The 26,700-nt window shown below is 34.4% G+C and overlaps 2 protein-coding genes across 3 annotated transcripts in view; both read right to left on the bottom strand.

The window, feature by feature from the left end:
* Positions 1-26,700, bottom strand: part of pip (heparan sulfate 2-O-sulfotransferase pipe) — a 530,582-nt gene that overhangs the window by 218,129 nt on the left and 285,753 nt on the right. The window lies entirely within an intron of this gene.
* The window catches only part of Msr-110, a 52,014-nt gene that overhangs the window by 9,236 nt on the left and 16,078 nt on the right, over positions 1-26,700 (bottom strand). The window contains exons 2-4 of the mRNA XM_074179042.1: positions 12,913-13,125; positions 5,902-6,293; positions 2,115-2,795 (exon numbers count right to left, since the gene is read on the bottom strand). Of these exons, the coding sequence (XP_074035143.1) occupies positions 2,115-2,795; positions 5,902-6,293; positions 12,913-13,125 (1,286 nt within the window). The remainder of the gene's footprint in view (positions 1-2,114; positions 2,796-5,901; positions 6,294-12,912; positions 13,126-26,700) is intronic.

The raw sequence follows: 26,700 nt of genomic DNA, 5'->3' as shown, positions 1-26,700 counted from the left end.
AAAACTTCTATTTTCCACAGTTATGGAAGGAAGCTCTCGTCAATCCTCTGCCGAAAATAAGTTCACCATCAGAGTTTTCACACTTACGTTCAGTTTCGATTCAACCTGTTCTTTCAAAAGTGCTCGAAAGAGCCATTGAGTCTCAAATAGTACCATTTATCAACTCGATAAATTATCTACCAGCGAAACAATCAGGTTTTCGGCCAGATTACAGCTGTAGCTCTGCATGGACTGATGTGTCAGATGATATTCTGAGGGGAATGGACGAAAGTAAGGCAACGATCCTGGTACTCTTAGACTACACAAAAACGTTCGATATGTTGAATCATAGAATTCTATTGGCAATTCATATCGGCTTTTCTGTGCGAGCTTGCGATTTGATAAAATCATTTCTAACGAACAGATTACAGAGTATATAAAAATGAGACATCGACTGCGATTAATGTCACCACTGGTGTACCTCAAGGAAGTATTTTGGGTCCATTATTTTATGTAATTTATACGGCCCAGTTCGTAAAGTCATTAACTCGTTGCATCATCTATAATCAGACGACACGCAGCTATACTTTTCCTTTAACCCATTGATACTGGGTTTGATAATTGGCAAGAAACTCATATTCACGAAGCACGTCACGTCAAAGTTGAGAATTGGCTATGCTAATTTGAAAATGATCTACCCTCAGAGAAAATGTCTAAATCAAAGAAAGAACTATGTGATTGAATTGTCTCTCACACATGAACTTCTGTGATAGTATATATGGGCCGTGTTTAGATAATAGAGATTCCGGACGCTATCAGAAATTACAAAATTCTTGTTTGAGACTGATATTTGGTATAAGGCGAAGACAGAGAGTGTCGCATATGTATAATCGAAGACTACTTCTTACAACCTGTTTCTTCTATAACATTTTAAAATACGAAAAACCGTTTCATTTACACATAAAAATCATCTTTAGAAGTCATGTTCATAATGTCAATTTTCGTAGAAGAGGAATTATAACTTCCATAAGAAAGGAATTTTCAAACGTTCTTTCACATACTGCACGACAAATATTCTGAATAAATTCCGGATCACTGACTTCACAAAATCGATGGCGTCATTCAAAAGAATAATAAAAGAGAATCTATCCCAACATTAGAATACCTAGTACTCAACTGGCAGTTTTCATAATATTCGAAATATAATAATCTTAGTCAATTACCATTTGCTTAGATATAAGCATTTTCCCTCTGGGCCTCAATTTCGAATCAGAAAGCCGACAATACGCCAATTGATCTGTATATCACAAAATGTATGTATTATCATACTTGTCATGTAATTGTGAATTCGGATTAATACACGTCTCATTATTATTATTATTATCATTAATTTCAGATGATAGCTCCCTCAAAGGTTATTATTAGGCTCAATTTAATTAGTACTTGCTATCTGTTTTAATATTTAATTTCTTATATGTAAAACTATTGAAAACGCTAATCATTTATTGATACAATTTTTTCATGTTAGATGGATCACCCTAAAAAACTTTAAAATTCCATTTCGACAATAACTGATATTAGTTTTTCAGGTTAAGTTGTGAACATTGAATTTTTCAAAGTTTTTCCACCGCATGGTATATATTGTGTTGAATTCAGGATTTTTAAACCACGAGGCCCTGATCATGTCGTTTCAACTGAAAAATTGACATGAAGAATTGGAATACACGAATTTTAGGTAATTATTCGCAATCCAAGGTCTAATAAATTTCAAAAATTTATCTCAATTTTCAAAAACCCATACTGAATTGAAGTAACAATAATATTCCAAAAGAAAAGGTCTTGTGCAACCTTTACAGTATCATACAATGAAATAGATACTAGTCACACGCCTAGTGTTTTTAGTGTTATATTTAAATTATTACAATTCCATAAATCGTCATGTTTCTTGACAACAATGAATCAAAAGCTTTTATTAGGGCTGCGAAAACCTAATTTCAAATACACGATTATTACGTTTAAAATTATACCTGCATTTTCTGTGAGATTTCAGAAAGCTATAGTTTTTCCTGATCATTTAATAAATCATGCTCATCTCATATTAAGATGTCCGATGATAAGAGAATGTTGAATCTTACCTATTCAATTGGGTCAAGACCTCCTCGGGAATTGGGATCCTCTGACCTATCAGATTTTGTGAAGGTACTTGAGGGACCTGAGGAGTAACTTCGAACCGATGTGGACGTTCCTCTTCCATCTCAACCTGCGGTTGTCGCTCTTCTTGTTGCTGTTGTTGTACCTGTGCCTGCTCTTCCTTCATCTGCTCTTCTCGCAATTTCTGACTCTCAATGATTTTCTGAGCGATGATTTGTTGCACAATGTGATGCAAAATGGGGTTTGGGGGTAATTCATTCTGTTGAATCTGCGGTCCTTGCGATTGGATGGGCATCTGTGGTTGCAGCTGAATTTGCATATGTACTCGTGGATACTGTTGTTCTCGTCTGGGTAGTTGCTGCTGAATCATGAGAGGGACTTGCTGTTGCAACATAGGTGGAACTTGCTGTTGCTGTTGGAACATGGGTGGTAACTGTTGTTGAATTACATGTGGCATTGGTGGCCTAATGTTTTCCATCTGGTACATGGGAGGGCGTACTGGTGGTCGCATTTGCATTTGTTCTGGCACTCGTTGAATCATTGGGGAAATCTGTTGTGGCATGTGGGTGCGGAAGGGGGTTTGCGGGATTGGGATCATGACTGGTTGAATCATAATGGTATCTTCTTCCTGGTCGTCATCATCTTCACGTTGAGGTGGCTGGGCTCTGAAATATCATCATGCTGAAGATTTGCGTGAAGGTGAAAATAAAATTTCATATGAAACTATCATAAACTGTAAATATGCGGACAAAAACCTATGTACAGTAGAATGCAACACTCTGAAAGTTACTAAGAGGTAATATCCTTTTCTGCCTGTACCCACAAATGAATCAACGAAATAACGGACGTTAAAAATATATCATCGGATTTTCAGAATACCTAGAACTGATATATGAAATATGACTAATCCGATCTGGAACTTCAGAATGATATTATGATAAGATTTCAACATTTTAACTTGTGAAAGTCTTTTGGTTTCAAAGAAGAATAACTTTTGAATTCAACAATAAATTAGTTTGTATACTTTTTTCGCGGTCACCTTAGTCTGAAAGAATAATTTTCTGATAATTGTTATTTTTGTTGAATTGATGATAAATCGTAATATTATTTACAGAAATATAGAGTTCTGTGAATAAAAGTGTGTCTCATGAATATTAAAAGATGTGTTTCTTTTTCTGCTCTCTTCTTCCTCGCATACATTGAACTTTAAGAAACTCTTCTGAGAAAACTAGAAGTAGATAAAATATACCAAAAGATGTCTTTCAGCAAATATGAAAAAAAACGGATGGTTCAATACCAGCAATATCTGGGCTAAAATTATCCTTTTAGTTGATGTTTTTTTATTGATTTAATATATTGTTTTATCTGAATTGAAGGTGTAGCATTGATAATTTTGGTTAAATTGGCTAACTATGAGTCTTTACACTTATTAAGATGCAAAAAACAACAAAACATTTGAAATTTTTTTTTTTTAATGGAACGGCCTGTATTGGTTTTTTTTTAGTAAAAGATAATGTACCAACTGTACGGGAATTTTTTGTAAGCTGAAAAATGAAAAGTTCAGATGTAGTGAATAGAAGTGAATGGATTTATTATAACATGGCTGTTTTCTCAGTAGAAGACGTCACACCTTCGTTCAATACAATTGTATACCAGTTTGGGACTACTTGAATACTTGCCATGAATATCTCACAACTTTTTCATTAAAATCTACTGCAATGGGTTCCTATCAGCATACGGTTGCTTCTGGGGACTTTTTGTTCAATCATGGTATAGAAATGCGTGTCCGTATTCAAAGGCCTCTCAGGACTCCTGACCTTACTTAGACTCTTTAATCTGTGAGTTTATTTTAAAATTGAAATTCATAGGAAAGGCTTTACTGTTATGAATACCTTGGAGAGTTAATAGAAGTTGCAAATCATAGATGGCAGAGGACTACACATTTAAAGGTTCAATCCACAGACCACAGGCCCAAAAACCTACAGACCCAGAAACAGTAAATAAAATGAGTTGATGTTGATCTTCATTTCACCCCTCACAATTTTCCTAATTTTTCATTCTCTATTAGAATGAAATCAAAAATTCCTGATATGAATTTAGTCCAGATGTATTGGATAATTACTCAGTGGTGTTAAAAATAATAAACTACGCTCATGACACTGAAAAAATTTCATATTATTTGCACCACAAATAAGTTTGTGAAAAAGGTCATTATGCCACATTTAATTTCTGTCAGAAGAAGTGAAATACGAGCATGAATTGGGCATAACCTCATGCTAAGGGAAAACACCATTTATTAGCATCGACCTCGCTCATGAATGGGACACGAGGGTCCCTACAGGAGTCTAAAGAAAAGCAAAGCTTTGACATCTGATGAAGAAACTGTTTTCGTCTGTCTTCCTGCAGCTTTTAAAGCAGGCGACTAGATAGTGTTACTGCTCAAATTTACTACTACACAGCGCTTTTTCTATCCGTCATAAATCTGTACAATAATTCAACTTTTGATATCATTTCAGCTCAACGAAAGAAATCTTGACTAGAAGTGAGCATGATGACTTTTCTTCCGAAGCGTATTCAATAATATCAAAAATTTAAAATTCCACTCATCAATGGTTCCCAATGTCGAAGGAACGATGACGCTTGATATTTTAGATTTTGGGAAAAAAGTTTTGGCTCCTACTCCTATACCAGTGTCAGGGGAAACAAATGTCTGTAAATCCTAACAAAACTGCATAGTTCCCTTTACCACAAAAATGAATCTGGATGATTCAACTCCACTCTCCTGCAATGGCGAGGTTATCTAGGTATTATTCTTGATAAAATCTCATCTGGAACGCCCACTTGAAAAAGGTATTACATAAAGCCAGATTATCTTTATAGACATGTCAAAAGTTTTTTGCAAAATTTAAGGGCTCACACACACACATTACATATCACGAATACAATGTATATATGTGATAATTGTCTGGTGACTCTACATACTGGCTTGCCGGCCATTTTCTGGTGCCATTAGCACCCCAATATCAGCAGCCATGGAAATCCTTCAAGATTTACCCCCCTTCCTACATCTTTCTGAAGGTAGAAGTTAGAAGGACATCATACAGACTTGGGCATATTACCAATTGCACAAAACAGGCTTATGCGCAGCGTACCAGACTATTTACTTGCGGGTCACTGTTGTCTGAATAATCATATTCAGAGACTTGGACTGTCGGAAGACGATGCGTGCAAGATGATGAAACAGCAGAGCTCATACTTTGTGCCTGCACCTCCGTGAACAAACTCAGATTTTCAGAGTTCGGCTTAGTTTCACTCTTGCCACCTGACCTGAAATATCACCCACCAAATAAGCTAATGTGCTTTGTCAAGATACTGGACTTGTTTGGTTGAGTTTGGAAAGGTGTGAGCCACAATGAACCTTTGCGGATTGCAGTGGAGTTCGAATATTTTCACTTACTTTGGATTGGACCCATTTGCCTACTTGTATGTAAGGAGGGAAACTTCCGACTGAAATAATTGTTTTCATATAATTCATGATAGATTTCTTTAGAGAGTTGAATCAATCTTTCCCTGAAATTTTTCGAACAACACAAACACTGCTTTCACACACAAGAACTAAATGCTTTTTTGCGTCATTATTGATATAATGAACAACAAAGTTTAGTTTGTGGGAGAAGTTGTTGCGTTGGATGAAGTTATTGTGCCATTACTTGTGAATAAAACAGGGTAAATAATCTTCATTCTTTTGAAAAACAAATGAGATAAACGTACTTCTGAACAGTTCCACTTTCACAAATGATCACCATCCTTTCTCCACTAAGTTTCTCAAATCTTGGATTGGTCGTCAAGTTGAGTCCGAAAGGCAATGTGATAGTCTTAGGTTGATGATCCACAAATTCTTCAGATTTCTTTTTCTCAACAATACAATTCATCTTGGATTTCTGGTTTTTCTCTAAGAGAGATCCAATGACGTCTTCGAGCTCCATCTGAACGGGTAGTTTCAAGTGGACCTCTTGCTCGCTCTCGTCGGATTCGGAACTATCTGAATTCTCAGAGCTCGATTCTGTATCATCGATGCTGTTAGTTTCTATTTCTTTGGTATTCTTTGGAGGTTCATCAGTAACGAGAGGTTCTGCTTGATGTTTGGGTGCAATCGGTGCTTCCTGTAATTCAAAAAGAAAATAAATCATATATAATTTTTTTCCATAAATCAAAAATGTCAAGACATTATTATTTTCATCTAAATTATATTCCTTTCGTTTTTATTTTCAACCACAACAAAATTATTACTGTTTTCTGTCACATTTTCACGGCTAATTCCTAACAAAAAATTTTAAAGTGAAAATTATACTAATATCGACATTCTGGAAAATAACTTTTACTAGAATTTGAGAGAACAAAACAAATTCATGCCATGTATTACTTAGTACTATATGATACAACTTATAGCACATTTTTCCTTTCCTTTAATATCTTATATACTTTTCCGGGAATGACGAGACGAGATAAGTGTGCTGTCGTCAGCAAAGCAATATATTGGATCTTGGTTTTCCAATAAGTCGTTGATATATAATAAAAAGAGGGTTGGAGACAATATGGATCCCAGGGGAACACCAGCGTTGATGGTAAAAGTATTCGAGAGATATCCATCGATGGCCACTTGCAGGGAACGTTCTTTCAGGAAGCTGAAGAGCCATACACAGAAATGATCCAAAAAGCCATAGCATCGAAGTTTGGCCAGCAAACCCTCATGCCACACATGGTCAAAGGCCTTAGAAATATAGAGCGCAACGGCTACGGAGGCAGCAGGAGGTTGCATATCTCAATGAGGATCTAGAAGTGAAATTAAACAGGTTCAATTCAATCACATCGGTTTTCTCCAATAAGATACGTCTCCGAACCTGATATAATAATGTCAGGTCAGACAATTCCGCTTTCTGTTTCGATAAGTTTGTTGGGGGTTAAAATGGCCACCAATATGGCTTGGCACAATCATGTCGCTGGAGTTGCACAGGCTGCTTCTCAAAATCTTGGAACACTGTTCCGAATCAGAAAACTGTACACACCTTAGCAACTTTTGATGCTTTATAAAGCTCAGTTCAAACCTTCTTTGGAGTATTGTTTTCATGTATGAAGCTCCGCCCCCAAACATACCCTGAAGCTGCTGGATTCCATCCAGAAAAGAGCCATCCGCCTGATTGGAGAGGCGAACGTCACGTGCAACCTTGAGCATCGAAGAAAGGTTGGCGATTCGTCTCTCTTCCATAGATACTTTCACTGGGGGTGTTCAAGTGACTTGGCATATTTGATTCCACCAAGAGCGGACATATCAGAAATACGCGACGGACTGTGGCTGCTCATCGTTTTGAGGTTCAACTCAGTACACCTCGAACTTCACTGTTCAAAAACTCTTTAATCTGGAGAACTGCGTTTATGTGGAATAAACGTAGTTCTCCCGCTACTTCCGCACTGGCACCGCTCTGAGAGCGCCTTAAGAATTTTCCTGTAGTGCTTGTGTTTTGTCCTTAGAAAAAATACTTTTGATGTTAATTGTTTTAAATTCTCCGCTTCAATGGATCAAATTCTTTATTATCTATATAATAGATAATACAGTTCACATGCTTCATTAGCTATTATTTCCTTATTCCATATTTTAAAAATATTCTTTTCCAAATCTACGACTCCTAGACGATTACATCAACTAAATTATTGTATTAAAATAATTTCACTTGATTTGAGAGTATGAATCAGGTCATTTACTGCCAATGTACGAATTACCCACCGTAGCAAAATAATGAAAGTTTTTCAAGTTATTATCATGAGTTTCTCTTTAAATAGGATTATAAGAAAATAGTTTTGATATCAGGAAGCACAAATGGATATTTTTTATACTGCCTGCTGTTGTACCCAAATTGTTTTCATCGGTCACGTAATCAAAAATCTTTCGTCGAAAGTTTATAGTGAGCACTGACATATCCAAAGTTTTGTTCCTTGAAATATGGATCATGCGCAGCAAGACATCCATGAGTTCTTTTGATCATAAAGTCTACACGAGAATGTGAATGAAATCACTGAGAAGCTTAGTCCAATATTTATAAAATTGATGAAAAAATGAGCGTTACGGAAAAAATCTCCCTACAGTTGAAATTTAAAACTTCTTTGAACTAAGGATCATTGGGGTTATACTATTTTTACCATTTTTGACATGACAGTTGGTAGTGACATGTCCTAATGCCCATGGATCCCTAGCCCATTAATAATATGTTATAACATTCTAAATGTTTTTTTGCGGCTTATGCATTCAATATAACATTACTTCTCGCAAGTATCACTTCACTGGTTTGAATTTGTTTTTTACAATTTTTATATCAATACCTCAAGAATTTCTGAAGAAAAGTTATTAAAATCTAGAAAGCTTGAAATTTTCCACCACTTTCAAACTCCTTTTTAATCTTACATTTAGGTATAATTACAATAAATTAAAGGCAATCAAATATAACATTATTGCCACTCAGCTTTTTTATGAGAATAATGAGTCAACTTTGACAAAAAGTGAATTTCAGCAAATAACTGAGTACTACTTGATTTTTAAACCCAGTTAGACGGAGGCTGAGAATATCACAGTGTTATTCTTTATAGCCTTACTATCAGTGGTAAATAATAATTGTGAACTATGATTCCAATTACGTTACGTATTCTTTTACATGAGGTCAATCAACTCGGAAGTTGAAAATTTATTGAATTTGTGGAGTAATCATTCTTTTTGACCAACTGAAATTTAGATGTACGGCAAACATTCATTGACTAAAAGTTTAGTTGAGAAGCTTTTATGGTGCAAAATTGAGTATTTCGATGAATTATAATTTAGTTTTTATTTGTGTATTCATTATTGGACTTCGATAAACTACTGAAGTGGTTCAAAGTGTTCGTTTATGTAAGGTATGTTCAGAAATTCTTTGGCTAGATATTGTAAATATGAAACAATCTTGAGAGCAACTCGGACCAAGTTTGTATACAAGACAATCCTATGTATCAAAATAGTAACAAAAACTCAGCGAACCGGTCAGTTAATCTCAAAATCATTGTAAAAAAACACGTATGGTTTGATAATAAAATATAATTACACTAATTTTTTAGAGTTGAGTACGCAGAAAGTGAAATTTACATAAAATTATATGAAAATAAACATATTTTCTTCATGCCTGAATATATGTTTATGTTTGCACGAGGTCTCACAATGCATATGAAGTGGGAGCTCAACATTGAAGTAGCCACCAGAATTATTATTGCATCAATTGATGGAAATAATAGCACAGCAATTGAAACCACTCGCGGCTTCACCCGTTTCCGTACATAACCGTTCGTTTCATATCACTTTTAGGTGACGTAACATGCATGATAAAATATCCTCATCTCAAGGTTAGCCACTTTGCAACTGGCTAAATAAGTGTGGCCTCTTGAAGGTAACGTAACAAAGTATGAAGATTACGGTAATTGTTTTTTATCAATTCTTAAACAAAACAAAACTTGAGTTCATAACTTGAAAATCATTAAATGAGTGAATTGGTCAGAAAATATAAGGAAAACTCAATATGCAGATTGATGAGGTTGGAGTTTTCAAAAATCAAATAATACTAAATCAGAGAGGAAGTGATTTATTGAAATAATTTGTGGTTTTTGTGAATACTCAACTAACGTTGGAAATACACCTCATCTCATTGTTGTAAGTGACTGTATGAGTAACGGCTGTTTGCAGAAATACAGTCACACATTTGCTAATGTGATTTAAAAAAAAAGTACTATCATTTTCCGAAATTTTGCAACGTTTTCAAAAGGGTATCAAACTTCCTGTTAATTTTTTCAGTCTTATTATAAAATCTAATAGTGACCAAGCGAAAATACTCACTTTTTTCTGAGAAATCCAGAAGTGGCTTTTTTACAACTACTAGCCTCGAAAATGTTTCATTTGCTTAAAAAACTATATTGAACATATTAAATGAGTCTATGATAATTTTATTAAAAAAAATTTTTTTTACAATATTTGAACATATTATTTCAAGAGTATTTAATGTATATTTCATGAAGGGCATCATAAGGTTAACGATGTATCAAAAATAAATTTGTTGGATTGGTTTTAATATTCAGAAAACTCCACATTTTTCTTCCTACAGTGATTAAAAGTCACTTTACAGTGCATTTCTGTCCCCTCCTTTTATTTTTGAACGGGTCAACTCAAAAAATTGAAATTAGGAATAATGAAATCAATGCATGAATACTTTATTTTGAAGTGAAATTGACAGATGAAACTTTCATGATAGCGATTGGGCGCCATCTGGGAAAAAAATTAATTGAAAGGGTGGTTTTGTGATACATCTTTTTGAGGCTCCTGACAAATGCTTCACAACTCACAACCCTAGAATATAATGTCGATATCTTCAACTACTACAAAATGGCGGCACTTTCAATAATTGCCTGAATACATTGACATTTAACTACATAATATGAGGTAATGAGCTTGAGGTCAGTTCAGAAGATGCTCGAAATGGTTGCCTTGAACTTCTTGACATATGACAAGCCTATCCGATATTTCACGCCGAGCATTTTCTATCACAGTAACGTCAATATCACTACAAATATTTATTATTCTCTGCCGTATATCCAATATTGGAGCAGATTCAGTTTCGTACAACTTTTGCTTCAAATAGTCCCTTAAAAAATCCAAAGGTGTCAAATCTGGCGAGCGGGCTGGCCATTCTGTAGGACCTCGACGGCCAATCCAACGACCGGGAAAAGTAGTATCAAAATTGTTTCTTACTTGTCTGGAATAATGTGGTGATCCTCCATCTTGTTGGAATACAATATCCACATCGAATTCATTAGGATTCGCTTCGACGATTTCAGTGATGAGAGGGTCAACAGTAGTTTCCGGTATATTTAAATACAGTTCGCCTGTTGAATTTTGAGCAATACAAGTCCTACAATATGGTTTTCCAATATTCCTGCCCAAAGGTTAATTTTTTCGGGATATTGGGTATATGTGTTTCCCGGAAAACGTGAGGGTTGGTGTCACGGCAATTTTGTCTGCGAACATTGCCGTTGGAAAAAATGTACATTCGTCACTAAAACAAATATCGTAGAGATGGGTAGGATGCCTTGCAATGGTTTCCGTCATGATTTCGCAGAATTCTGTTCTTCGATCAGGGTCATCTTCAGTTAATTGGTGTACCATTTTAATTTTGTATGGATGATACCTATTGCTCTTCAAAAGTCTCCACATAGTAGAAGGAGATACCTCACAAACATTCCCGGAATGGACGGATGACCTGGGGCTTTTTGTTATGTACCTTACCGGTAGTTGTGAGTTTGAATACAAGTTCCCTCAAATATTTTCTACAGATAGGGCGATTCGGAAAACGTTCATTGAAAAGCCTTTCGGCCTCGTGAAAGTTACGCGTCGCACCGTAAATAAAAATCGCTTCAATTTTATCTTCCAATGGACGAGAATTAACCATTTTAGAGATTGTTGACGTGGTCGATTTCTACTAGTAAAACCTAAAACTAAATGAGAATACCTAACTGAACAATGATGTTCATTGTCGTACTGACATTTTTTGTCGTTTTTATAAACAAAAAATAACTTAACAAACCTTTTTGGGTTGTTGGAATTGCCATATGGCACATAAATAGGATTATTTCTAGAAATATCGATATTAATGTGTTTGTCTTCAGGAACTTATTAAATGTTTCGCCATTTTGTAGTAGTTGAAGATATTCACTTCATATTCTAGAGTTGTGAAGTTTTCGTCAGAACCTTCAAAATAATGTATCACAAGATCCCTCTTTCCATTTAATTTTTTTCCTAGAAGGCGCCCAGTCACCATCTTGAAAGTTTTATCTATCAATTTCACTTCAAAATAAAGTATTCATGCATTAATTTTATTATGCCAAATTTCAATTTTTCGAGTTGACCCGCTCAAAAATGAATGGGGGGACATTAAAGACATGTTATGTGGGATTTGTTCCATCGAACTATTTTCAGACTCAAAGGAAATGAAATATTTTAAGAAGCCCTATAGCTTTAACTCCTCCGAATATTTATGGAAACAATATGTTAACTGGATTATTGAATTGTACATTTCATTGAACAATAGAATTTTTTTACTGACATTTGAATATTTGCAGATGTATGATTTCTCTTCCTCAGAGCAACATTTTATAGAAACACACTTTTAATGTATTGTGCTAAATATTTAAATGTATGATTTATTCATAAAATGAACCATTTTATTGTTTTGTGATTATATTTCTAGTGAAGGTCTCCAAAAATATTTTAAATTTCAAGTTACTTGTCTCTTTTTTCACTTATGAAGATAATCCCCTATTTATTCAAAACATGAGAATTCCGAAACATCACTTTGTTCATAAAAAGTGGAAGACACTAAAATTACATGTTCTATTGATCAAATCCTCATGACTGAGCTGGAATCGAAACAAAAATCCAGTTTTGAAGTTATTATCGCGATAGAATGAACTTGATTCCGATGGTCTTGAAAATCTTGAAAGAAAATGAGTGAATCGTTTTTTAAACATTCAAAAATACGAATCACAAAAAAAATAAAATCAAGGTAATTTCTCATAATCCAGAAATTTTCCTTGGTTTTCAATTTCTAAATAATCGAATGATATGTTTATGACTTTGATTGTTCAAAAAAGTTCGCATCCCTTGTGAAATACTGCAAACTTTTTGTTTGTCATCAAATCTGAAATATCTGGTATATTCACCTGAATAAGTGCTTCCGGCTGTAAAGGTCCTTGGATCCTGTCGGCGGCTTCTCCTAAAAATTCCAGTTCCTGTTCAAGGTGCCTGCAGGAAGCATTAGCTTTAACGTAAGCTGAAGCCAATAAAAAGCTTCCCAATATCACAGAACAAACCACCACTGTTACAGCAATGATTTTAGCTATATGCACACTCGAACTTTGTGATCTATGGTAGGCCTAGAACAAATAAGAATTATTGGATAATTTCTCACACTACTGGGAGGAAAACATTCTCGATTTGTTATATATAAAATTCTAAGTGATTAGTAGTAGGCACGAAAAAAAATCAATTTCAAAATTTCAAGAATTTGTTATTCCGATATAATATCCTTCGAGTAGTTGGAATGTATAGGTATTAAAATAAATCAGAAACCAAATATCAATGAATCTTTTTTCCATCAAATCAGACTCCAGAGTTGTTGAATTACATCAGGATATTGGAATATTTCGATCTGAGAGGGATCAACTCCCCTTTTCATTCTATATTTCAGGTAATAAGACATTGTCTTTTAATTTTTTCACACAAAACTGGTTCAATCATCTAATGATATATCTATTTCACTTTGAAAATATGTTCGATTGCAATTCATTAAATTAACGTAAATCCGAAATCTATTGATTCCCAAAAAACCTAAATCTCATTATTTTGAACATCACACCCCAAACTTCACGATCAAAAAATACAAAGAATCCAAATTCCTCCAAACCTCTCTCCCCCAAAGAGTTCCACGGTTGTGAGGATAGGATGATGAAACTTAGGGTATTTGATTTGATATATATATTAGGATTCATAAAAACCTAATCGAATCAAATTTCAACTGACAAAATATCTGAATAATTAATTCACTTTGAGGTTTGAAGGAAAAAGTTTCAATTTCAGACACCTGAGCGATTTCTGCCCGAAAGTCGATTAGCGATGTAAATGAAACTCGAAAATAGCAAAAAACCTGTTTCAGATTTTTTTTTTAAATATAATCCCGAAGTGGAATCTTCAGATGAGTATAGTTGTTTCACTCTCAAAATATGCCGAATGTTACAAAATCAGTATTGGATTTGGATACGAATTTTTATTTTGCCTTAAATAAAGGTCACCATTATTTGCTTTGGATACCATCAATTTACGTATATTGAAATGCTTCCTTATCTATAATATTTGCATCCATAATTACTGTATTATCGATAATAAGGTTTCGTTAGTAATTGGAAAAACACAAAATGAAAATATTATTGTTGGTCGGTCCGAAGTGTTGGAATTGTTTGAAAACACTGTTTAAAACTTTATGCAAACATATGTTCGATTGATTTATTCACCTATCCATTAATTATTCTCAAATTATTTATTACTCATAGCACATTTCAGACATTAACGTTGGCGTTCGTCAACGTTATTAGTTGCTAATAAGCGACCAGGTTAATGTTTGCCTACTTCGCATAACGTCAACCGTACCAGGTACGACAGGTACAGGTAGGCGACGTTATGAATCTAAAGAAATAAATAAGTTTATTTATTATTCAATTAGCCGTAGCATTATTTTTCCATGAAAACGTGGTCACGGTCGTCTGTTAAGCGCAAATTAAAAGTTCATCTTGATATTTCATAAAAAGCGAATGAATTTTAATTTCATTCGAAGTCGAAGATTTATAGAATTATGGAACGACATGGGTCCAAGATAGAAAGGCTTATTACTTCTCCTTCATTTCGAATGGACCAATAGATAAATACATCGCAATGGACTCATCAATGAATTTAGGAATTCGTCTTTAATTCGAATAATTTATTGAATGGTTTTTGGCTTTATTTTTTTCAGATTTAGAGTTTTACTATAAGAATTTGTAAAAATCCGTAAAAATTTGTAAGAACACTCACATGAGCAGTGGAAAAGTGAGTTTCTAAAGGATTCATGGAAGTAAAAATGATGCTCATGCTGGTAATAGTTTTGAAGACACATTTCAAGGAGCCATTTCTATTAATATCAATTTCAAAAGGCTTTAGAAAACTGGTTTGTAACGGTTAACAGTAACGTATCAACGAGTCGAGCTGGTTAACCACTTAGGATGAGTTACTTAGATAATTTTTGCAAATTTGATGTACGCAAGGTGGAATGATTGGTAAGTACAACTCTGTTCTTCACTCCTGAAAACAGATTAATATTTTGTTTATAATTAAGAAAAGACTAGAAGCGAAAAAATCTTCTAGACGAGCCGGGTTTCGTATACCACTGAATGATGGCAGTATTGTCATCCCTTCTTATAAGATTCGTATCGAGAAATGAATTGTGGTGGTGAATAATCATGTTTGGTCATAGTTGTTGAATACTTAAAGGACCTCCTCGGTTTCATCTTGCTATCTCCACATTTTTTAAAAAGGGTACTTATATGAAAAAAAAAAACGTTTTCTAACCATGAAATAACCAAATCATCCATAACTTACCTATTGTGCGAGGATGGGAAACACAGAGCTACCCTAAGGCATACCTTGGATTTGTTTTTATAATCTATTTCAGTAACTGAAAACGGTAGTTTCAGAAAGAAATTTGACTAGGTTTGGAACCTTTGGTGTAGTAATGAATATTACTGGAGTTTTTTTCCAACAAAAATCGTTATTTTCAACACCTCGACACGTGTTTCGATCATCAAGTGATCATCTTCAAGGGGAAGATTAAACTAAGGAAGATTAAACTGAGTTTAATCTACCTCTTGAAGATGATCACTTGGTGATCGAAACACGTGTTGAGGTGTTAAAAATAACGATTTGGTGTTGGGGAAAAACTCCAGTAATATTTAGGAATTGTTATTATTTATATGCACATAAACTTTGAAAGAATATAAATCTCACCTTTTCAATATTTCATACATCTATATAGAACTCATTTGTAGTTCAAGTGTTAGTTACATTTGTGAGTGAACTGCTAAATAAAGTAAAAATAAATATAACTTTTTAGTCCTATTATGTTTAAAACTACTCAAGTTTTTGGGTCGGTAGCCAGTCGGTTCGACGTGGGTGCTTTGTTCACTCACTCAAATCGAACGCCGTGTTGGTTGCTGGTTCAAGCCCCAGGCTGAACGATCGATTTTCACTTGCTATCGTCCAACCCGTGTTAGGAATCAGACGTTAAAAGGTTAGACTTCGTTAGTCTTTAGCTCGCACAAGTTTCGACTTCTGAGAGGCGTTGTATTTTAAACATATTGTGAAAAGAATTCATTTCATTGATATTTTTATAGCATATCGTCCTTTAGTATTCAGTATAGGAACATTCTCTGATTTGTGAGAATTTCATTTTGTGGATATCTTCGCATACTGTGGTTGCCTGGATCAACATGAGTACGTTGCAGTTTTCATACAATTATTGAAGAAGTTTTAATGTTTTTCAAATTTTTTTTTTTTCATCTATTATAGTTTCTCCACCTCCATTCTAAATATCTGCAGAGTTATAAGTGTTTCGAATAGGAAGTAAATGGATTACCTATATGTATACCGCACCAGTTCAAAGTTAGGGCTATGGCATCACAAACGTGGAGGCGAAAATCACTTCGTAACCCTCTCTCTGAAGAAGAACCCTTATCGCATCTCTAGATGGAGATTGGGAAGTTGATAATAATAAAAATAATAATAAATCGCCTTCACTGATAATACAAAAAACAATACGAATACAAAGGAGAACAAATAACAAGCACCACTCCATAATGAATGCGAACATACAGAAACCAAAGAACAATTAATGGTGATGGTACCACGACATGAGAAAAATAAATAAAAATTTTAATTGGTAATTATCTCCAGAATAGTTGAAAAATCAAATTGATCTGTTTGATCAAACTGATCCTATTTTTTATCCAATAAGCAAAAATTGACTTCACTGACTATGATAGATATAATTTTTATATATGTATTTGAATTTCTCATATTGAATTTCTTCAATCGTCCAGATACGTCATCTACCGAATTTATAGAAACTAAGCCAGATGGTGAAACAAAAACGAAGTTTTGTCAGCTGTTGTCGTATCATTGTGGTTTCTTGTGCTCCCAGTGAGTGCAAGTAATTTATTTTACCTATTCATCAGTTTCTCGTGTCTATAATGAACTCACTAAGATATTGATCTCACAATTTCACAGTTAAATAACTCAATACACGAAAAACCCACAACAATAAACATAAACCATGTTCAACATTCAGTTATTCCGATTAGCTTGTTATGGATGTTTGAGTAGCGCCATCATCGGTAGAAATTTTTCCCTATCGATGCGAGACCAAACATAATCCTGCAAAAGTTATTTGAATGATACTATTCATGGTATTTTTTACCATTAGTCTACAAGAAACAGTATTTACTAATAGACCCTTGAATTGACCTCTCTTGCCAACGAGACGAAATAGTGAAACTTTAAATCTTTGATCTCATGTTGTGTAACACAACATCATATAAAATCACTAAATTCTTAACTTGCATTTATCACCCTACAAACTACTCACAATACAGGGCACTATTTTCTTCACTCGAAATCGTCATTGATTGTTTGCAAAATCAATCACTTCAGTGCTGAATTCAATCAAAACTTTGATCTCATGCGGTTAGAGATAACGTCACATAAAATCACAAGATTGATTTGTTGTGTAAATCGCCCTACAAGCGACACACAATACAGGGCACTATTTTGTTCACTTGTGATCATCACTGATTTTTTACAAATCAATCACTCCAGTGCAGAAATTCCTGTACCTTCTTGGGTATTTCGATGCCCACAATATCAACTGGCTCGAATTTTCGAATATCAATGACTCCGTACGGGTGCAATGCTGATACTAAACATACATATAAACGCTTGCGATCGCTGCTAATCATGAAGTGCCGGTACCGCCGCAACCGCTATGTCCCTGCATTTTAAATCTGTAACATCTTCGATGTGAAATATGAAATTCTGTGAAATTCCATATTAATCTATATCAAATGCATAAAGTATTTAAGTTATTTAATTGGATTAGGAGTAATGCTGTATTACATAAAATCGCTTCGTAAATAAGCCATTATTTCTCGAGAAAGAAACTAGTTATTCTGGGTTATTCCTAAGAGATAGACATATACAGTCGCAGATTTTTTTGTAGATCTTTTTAAGGTGTACTGTAGTATATTTTTGATCCTCCTAGGGTTCAGTCAGCGCAGCATTTGCTTTGCTAAAATTATCAGTGTTTCTCCAATATATTATGCATGTCATATACATATAAACCTTCCTCTTGAATCACTCTCTCTATTCAAAATAACCCGCATATAATCCGTTGCGAAGTTTCGAGAATCTATATACAATTTAGTGATTAGCAAATTGGCGCTGGCGAATTGGCTCCAATCTCTTCCGGTGACAGAGTCCTATACGGTATTTTCTGCAAATTTTGGGCAAAGCGTTTTCCAGGAGGGTATTGATGAGAAGTTGAAGAAGTTCGAAATACACCTCAAAATTTGGTAGATAAGTATATCAATACTCTTCACATATTGTGTAGCTTTCTTATGTATATCTATTCCAATTCCAATATGAATGTTTGAAGTATGAGCTGAATGGGAAAATTGTATAATTCGATGTTCAAATGTTTCAAACTATTCATTTCAGTTGTACTTTTTCTTCCTTTTTATATTTGAAAGAAAAGTTTGGGCATGATCTACACATATTTTATACTGAAGTATTTTATTTACTTTTTCTTTTTTTATAGTTCATCACGTTCTTTGTTATAATGTTTTATTCGAAAACTAATATCTATCTCATTGAATTAAACAGATTAGTTTGTTATTTATTCGAAAAATATAAATTGCACTAGTGTTTTGTATTCTCTTCAATATGTCTTACAAAAATGCGATTTTTCCGTCTTTTTAGAATATCAGTCGAGTTCAGTCTATAGATTTCCGAATATTTGGAATTTTTCAAACTTATCGTTTCATAAGATCAACAGGTGATCTTTCATTTGTCACATCTTTGAAAAAATTCTATCGGGAAACACTGACTTTTACTATCAAGGTTGGTGTTCAACAGGGATTCATATTATCTCCAAACATTAAATATAGATTAAAAATTGAATGTATTGCTTGTGCTAAAATAACCCGGGCATCAATTTTCTCTAAGTAGCAATGCCAGGGTAAACAATTTGGCTAGCTGCATCGGTTAATTTGTTGAATGTCAAATTGAATAGCCTATTTATTATGTCTCACCACAATTACCAGTACGTTATTCGAATGGCAAAGGCAAAGGCAGATTTCAGAAATTCGAAATAATATTCCGAAATTAAAAATTATATCCCAGCATCTTTCGTTAGTTGTTTCAAAAGTTTTATCCGTTATAATGTCATGTGTTTCTGTAGCTTCAAATCCCAAAAATATACCACTGTCGTGGTATATACTCGTACTCATCGATAGAGAATTTTGTACTCTATGAATTGATGCCGTTTTTTTTCCAAATTTTAATTGCCTCTTTTCAGCTTATCTATATGAAGTTGTTAGGTCAATTTTTCACTAAGAATTCATATTGAACCAAAGAGCTGCCGAAACAGCCCGAAAAATTAATTAATTAGTAAGACAATGATAGTGATAATGAACGCACCGTTCGATGTTTGTTTGCGAAATTTCGTTTCGTAGATTTTAGTCTTGAAGATGAGCCCCGAAGTGGTCGACTATAGTTCGTTCAGTATTGTCTGAGAGTAAAAGAATTTAAAGAATACAAACATGCCGCTACATCAAAGAAAGCAACATAGTCGTCTCAAGCAAATAGCACTGCAATTCACCCACAAAATCATTGAGATATGTCTACCCTCTATATGCGTTGAGGACGCCGCTAACGAGTCATTAAAATAAGGATATGCGACAAAGAACGCGAAAACACCGACAAAGAATGCGAAAATACCGTCAAAAGAACCGCTCGATGTTTTTTCTGATATTACGATTAAGATAATATTAATAGGCGTTGGACTGGGGGTATTAATATAAATTTTCCATTGATATATTCTGTATGATGAGAAGATAATTAAAATATGGTGAAAACAATTTTGTTTAAATATTTTATTTTGGGAAGGCAATTTATATTTGAAATAGTTTTTCATTATTCAGAATTGTTACCTTCTACAGATCTATAAAATAATCAGAATATTAAATTTACAAATAAATACAAATGTCGGAAGGGTAAAAAGTTAATGCAGTTAATAAATTAGCTTTTTGGAAAAAAATCTTATTTGTCATTGAATTGAATTTAAAAAATTTTACATATTAAAAGAAATACGTATCATCTGGTGACGTTTCAAAGACTCTATCCATTTTCTTTTCTGATGTAAATAAATTTGATATTATTATTATCATTGACACTGATAATATCAAATTGATCATCGGTATGATAATGAAGATAGATAAAGTATTCGAAACATCACTAGATAAGTATACAAATAGAATAAATTACCGCGGTTAGAAATTTGGACATCTGATTTCGAGTTGAACCGCGTTCAAAAGATTGCGTTGTTCGACGTTTCGGCTTCGACTTTGACATTTTCAGGAAGTGGAAAAGTGTGGCTGCACTGAGAGATACACTTTATATATTCTTGTTGGTTTGGAAATCAAGATTCATATTCCTTATTGAATTTTATAGTTGATTCAGAAACAATTTTATAGATTTAACGGGAATACACACTTCGAATAAGACATTGCGATAATTTTGATCTGAAGAAGGTGTACAGGGATTCGTTGAGTCATGCTTGACTGTATTAATCAGTTTCATTAGGATTGATGACAACTGGAATAATTTTTTCTAATAATAAGTCTATGCGATCATCCAGATCCCACATCTCTGCTTCGATTCGGATTGTTTTGTGGATAAATTTTTCCCAAGCTTTTTGATCGACTGTTTCCAGAGCACTGTATAGGTATTTTTTTACTTCACACAGCTTGAAGGTCTTATTATGTCTTGCAATGAATCCTTTAACTGGAGCCCAAACCAACTCTATTGAATTCAATTCACAGTGATGAGGCGGCAACCGAAGAACCAACATTTCTTTAGTCTTCGCCATCGTGATATATCTGACGAATTTTGACTTATGACGTTTAGCCAAGTTGAGAAACTCCGCTTTTAACATGGTCGATTCAAAAGGAATATTTTTCATTTGCAACCACTCAGTAATATCTGCTTTCTTCCAACACGACGTCGGCAGCTTCTCGACTCGTCAACTGTGGTAACTTGCGTTATCCGTTTCTATTACGGATCCCTACGAAAGTTTTACAAGTATGTTTTTAAAACATTCTTCGAATACTGTGGTATATATTTCTTGATGATAATCCCCATTTTTCTTCGATTCAAACACCATCAATCCATCTTTCATCTTCATCAATCCTTCACTGCTGCCTAAGTGAGTGATGATAAGACGAAGACCTTTTCCAACTGGAATTTTCAAACCAGTCGACCAACCTTCCATAAAGGCTTGTCTTCCACTTTTGATGTTCTGATCTTGCCAAACCTTCGAGACGGTATGACCCTCATTGACCCATTTTTCATCCAAATAAAAAATAGATTTACATAGTGCTCTGGCTTTCTTTATTTCTCTTAAATAGTTTCTTCTCCAATCCACAATCTCTAATTTTTTTATTAACATGCTCTTTCTATCTTGCTTTCCAAAAGTGAAATTCAGCTCATGTAATATCTTCCATAATCAAGTTCTTCTTATATCAGGAAAAAAACTCTCTGAGAATTCTGAAAATTGTCGATCTATTGATACCGGTCATACTCGCGCATTTTTGCATTACTTTCTCCTTACTATTTATTTCAGGCGTATATTGTATTCTTAAAGAATTATATACATTCATAACAATTGTTTTTTCACTCATATTTAATGGTGACAATTTCGGACGCTTCTCGATTCCCAAACAACTAGCTTACATGTTGTATAGCTGTTTATTCAACGCGCTCTCGAAGTAAACTGAAGAATATCACGAATAACCCCGCTAAAAAGCCAAGTCGGTCTTATTAATGGGTGCGATGTGTCTGTTGACAGTATAACAGTATAATTCGAAGGAATATCTATTTATACCGCCTTCATGAAAACAATCCCCTTCAACTAAATACCTATTTGTTGGAGAATGTCTTGGTTACTACTGGACATATTTTAACATTTGTCATAGTAGATTTGTTATTTTGTTTGTTATGAATGATATTTTTCAAGAATAAATATTGTATTTTCGTCGTACAAATTCATTTATTCAATTCGTTGAGAGTAAATAATGTGAAAGCAGTACGCCTATGGCACTAAAATATATAGATATAGATATACTGCTGTAGTCTCTCAGTTCTGAACAGATTTTATAGGATGAGCATTTGAGGACCCTTGTGGAGACCGATCCATCACAAACGGTGCGTGGGATGGCGGAAGAACTGGGCGTCAGCTTCCATGCTGATTTTGATGGTTTCAAACGTATTGAAAATTGTCCCATTTCGAGGTCTGTTGTTCTTTGCTATTGCGTAACCGAAACCATTCTTTCTTAGATCCGTTCATCACGTGTGATGAAAAGTGGATCCTCTACGAGAACAGGAGACGTTCAAAACAGTGGTTGGACACCGATGACTCACCCAAGCACTTCCCGAAGGCGAAAACCAAAAAAGACTATAGTTATTGTATGGTGGTCAGCGGCTGCTGTGATTCACTATACCTTTCTGCAACCGGGCGAAACCATCGCAGCAGAGTCCTATTGTGGGAAAATCTACGAAATGTACCAAAAATTGCGCCAGCAACAGCCAGCACTGGTCAACAGAAGGGGTCTGATCCTGCTTCACGACTACGCCCATCCGCACGTTTCACAAATTATCATTCGAACATAAAACGAATTGAGCGTCGGAGTTTTGCCTCACTCCCCATACTCCACAGACCTCTCACCAACGGCTTCCATCTTTTTAAGCATTCCGATAACTTTCTCACCGGTAGAACCTTCGCCAATTAGGACTAGGCAAAAATAGCGTCGTCGACTTCATCGAATCAAGATCTCCCAATTTTTATGCTGATGGAATTAAACGACGTGTGTTGGCAAAAGTATACTGATTCAAATGGTGCTCATTTTGATAAAATTGTATAAGTATACACTGAGATATTACAGTTTAAATTAGACTTATAAAAACGGACAAAAATTTTGAACCAAAAGCGGTATATGTCAGTAACCGTTTCGAAAACTCGTTCATTTGGAGAACGTTATCCTTATTAAATACATTTTTGGAATATGTTTCTCGAAATAAATACAGTCTAGCGCAATTTATATCCAAAATGAATTGAATACCTAAATAACTTGAAATTTTTTCGCAGATCTTGTGTTTGAACATGTTTTCCATGTTTCGTGTTCGTGTTGTTTTCTCACCTTGATTCAACAATCAATCACAATCAAATTCAACCATTTGTCAAAAATTAAAGAATATTTGAAAATATATTGGAGATTGTTGTAAATATGAAATCGAGAAGTCCATCCGACTATTTGAAAAGATACTAATCTTCCTATTCAATAACAGGTTACCGATCTTGTTGGATCCTTTCATTAAACCAACTTTTTTGTTTTTACATCAACAATTATTGTGATTATACTATGAATCCGGTGTTATTGTGTCTTGCATAATAATAACCAGCATAGCACTGAAAGTATAGTAATTACTGCCTTCATTTGTTTCCTATATAATGTGTGTTATCCAATGACCTCATTCTGATTTAAAGTCACTGACAAAAGTCTAGTGATAATTGGCATACTCATAGCAAAAATGATATTTGTTTCAGTTTATTGTCCATCAGTGTTGCTATTTCGACCCAGGTTTTCACACCATTATCGATAGCGGGTTTAACTTAAACTTGAATAACGTGTTGAAATAGCCTTCATTTCAAACACTGGGAACATTGTTTAAACATGAAAGAAATGTTCGGATATAACGAAAAAACGTTTTTCAATGCATTTCGGCTCCTTTATAGAAAGCCCTACCAAAACTCCAGCTATTTTAGAATTTTTCAGGACGACTATTTTGCGGGATCCAGATGTAAGCTTAAAGGATAAGATGTAAGATTGAAAATTCAAAATACAGGGAATTTCAAATTTTTTTTTTCGTCTGAATCACACCTAAGGTGTTGAAATTTGGCATGAATGTCTTTCAGTTTCATTCATTAATTTTTTTTAATGGCGGAATATTGAGAATGTTCGCGAATAACGAGCAAAGCGTATTGTACACATCCCAGTAAGGGTTATATTTGTGAGTTTTTTCTTTGAAACTTTTGAAACTAAACATAGATTTTTTCAATTTTTAACACCAAAATGACGTCTAGGAAAGTGAGGTAATTCAGGAGCCTGTTTTTGAATGTTCAAGACATAAATGTACAAAAACACATATTTTTCAAATGAAAGTACTAGCTGAATTAGGAGCCAGAATGATTTTTTTGTTCATAATTCGCCACCAATTCATTTATGAACATTAAGGACAAAAATTTCCTCGAATACTCGAATACTGGAATATTCGAACAATTTTTTCTCGAAAAATGCATTTATGAACAGTGTTAAAACTTTTGGACCAATACATAAACCCGGGCAGAGCTCAAGAGTGGGGATAACTCTCTGGGGAAACATCAGTTCCGAACCGATTTTGATGATTCTTCATTTATTCTGGGGTAGCTCGTGGCATATTGATTATTCCAAAAATGAGTAATTGTGGTATTAACACATGTGTTTGAAAAGTCTCAAAATTGATTTTCCGCCGATATAATTTTCAAAATTTATTTCTGAAACTTTACAGAAAGCTCTGAGTATACAAACATGAAAGACTTCTTTGAAGTATTTTCAAGGTATTTTCAATGACAAATAGGAAGTCAAAAAAATTACCAGTGAAGAGATTTCGACCATGTTGTGAAGCAAGGTTTAGATGTGAATGAACTTCACCTCTGACTCAAATTTCAAAATTCCTTCTTGAAAATTCTAATAATATTCTAATAATATCTGATGGTTTTTAAAATAGTATTATCATCAACACGAAAAAACTACTTTTCGGTGAGTAATTTAATTATGAACTCATTATTTCTTGTGAAATTGAAACGAAAATAATCGTATAAGTTTTGTGGAAGGTATATTTATGAAAATTCATTGTTAGAGAGCCCTGAAGAAGAATGTAATTGAATTCGAAAAAATTGATCCTGTTACCCAACCAACGTCTTTTTCAGAATAATTATTGGATCACTAAACTAGTTAACTGAATACAAATAAAAGTTTGTGAAAATGAAAGTTTCTGTAAAACTTTGATATATCTTGTGATCGAAAATGAATATTTTTTTCTTTAGTGGGGACGTTCATATGTCATGTTACCACAAATGTTATCCTTTCAGATGAATGACACGTATTGTTATTGTTTTACAACTTAACAAATTGCCACGACCAGTGGTTATACGTGATTCCTGCATTATGTAAAAATGTTCATCAGCAAATATAAAGAACATAATCCGCCAAATCATCCCGTGTTGCTTGATAACTGGTTATTTTTATTCATCAATAACTATTACGAGACTCATTAAGAGAAATCCTTTGTTTCATAATTGGATTCAGGAAATTAACTTTGATTATTTCAAGAAAATCATTAAAGAACAATTATAATATTCAATTTTAACAACAGGAAAACCACTGTTTTCTTTGTCTAATGTTGCGTTTCCCCAAAGGAATAAAATAAACAACTGAGGGTTAAGAAGCAATAAAAAGTTGGGAAATAAGGACCAAGTGGCACCCACGGCCTGATGACTTCGACAATTGCGGAACTAGTCAAATGTTACACCCATGCTCAATCTTTAAAGAGATGGGATGAAATCAAAGGATGTAATCTTGCCAGGATCACCTTGGGCGACCCTGGGAAGCTGGCGCCGAAGAAATATCTGGCGATGACCAGGAAAAATTTACGCCTTACAGTAGGATTTCTGACTGGCCACTGTCAGCTAAGGAAACACCTACATAATATGGGGCTAGTGGACACACCTCTATGCAGGATGTGTGAACAGGAAGATGAGACTGTCAGGCATGTCCTGTGCGAGTGCCCGGAGTTATCGTCAATAAGAGAGTGTGTGTTCGGCGAGTCTTGGCCTACACCTGCCGATATAAAGGAGATGTCTCCCAGCGACCTGTCCACCTTCCTGGAAAGGACAGGATGGACGACGACCTAGGAGGACAACTCCTTGGGAGGATGTACAATGGGTCACATGTGGCCTAAGTGCGTGGGCTTACACTCACCCTCCCTACTCTACAGATACAGATACAGAAGTTGGGAAATACTCATCTGAAATTACTTTCTATAAAATTGGATCGGTTAATTCGGGCGGAGGTGAACTGGGCGCAAAGTCATCAAGGAGTTTTGCGAAACAGTAAACTAGGTGTTATTAATTTTCATCAATCACGATTTCATTGCAATCACAATTTCACTAAACAGTTCACAAATCCGCAACTTGTTCTACTATAGAATAGCTTCCTTAGACGAGTTCATATGTATGGAACAAATTCTCAAATTCTGAATATGGGAGTATTTTCCAAAATTTCATTTCGATTCCACATTCACTTCCATGTCCTCATTGAGTAGTTATTTATCGCCTCTCAGTTGGTATTTTTTCTATAGTATTGAACACAATTTGGTGACGATCTCTCATAAACTTGAAGAGATAGTAGGTAGATATTGAAGCTCATCATGATAAATTTAGGTTGATTTTGAACGAAATCCGTAGTGCAATCATATTTCCAGTTTTGAGTACAGGA

This window comes from Leptinotarsa decemlineata, unplaced genomic scaffold (assembly GCF_025532065.1).
Source record: "Leptinotarsa decemlineata unplaced genomic scaffold, Ldec_3_MD MMD2_tig00004307_RagTag_RagTag, whole genome shotgun sequence".
Taxonomy (NCBI): Eukaryota; Metazoa; Arthropoda; class Insecta; order Coleoptera; family Chrysomelidae; genus Leptinotarsa; species Leptinotarsa decemlineata.
The sequence above is the reverse complement of the archived record's forward strand: the minus strand, read 5'-3'. Positions and strand labels throughout refer to the sequence as shown.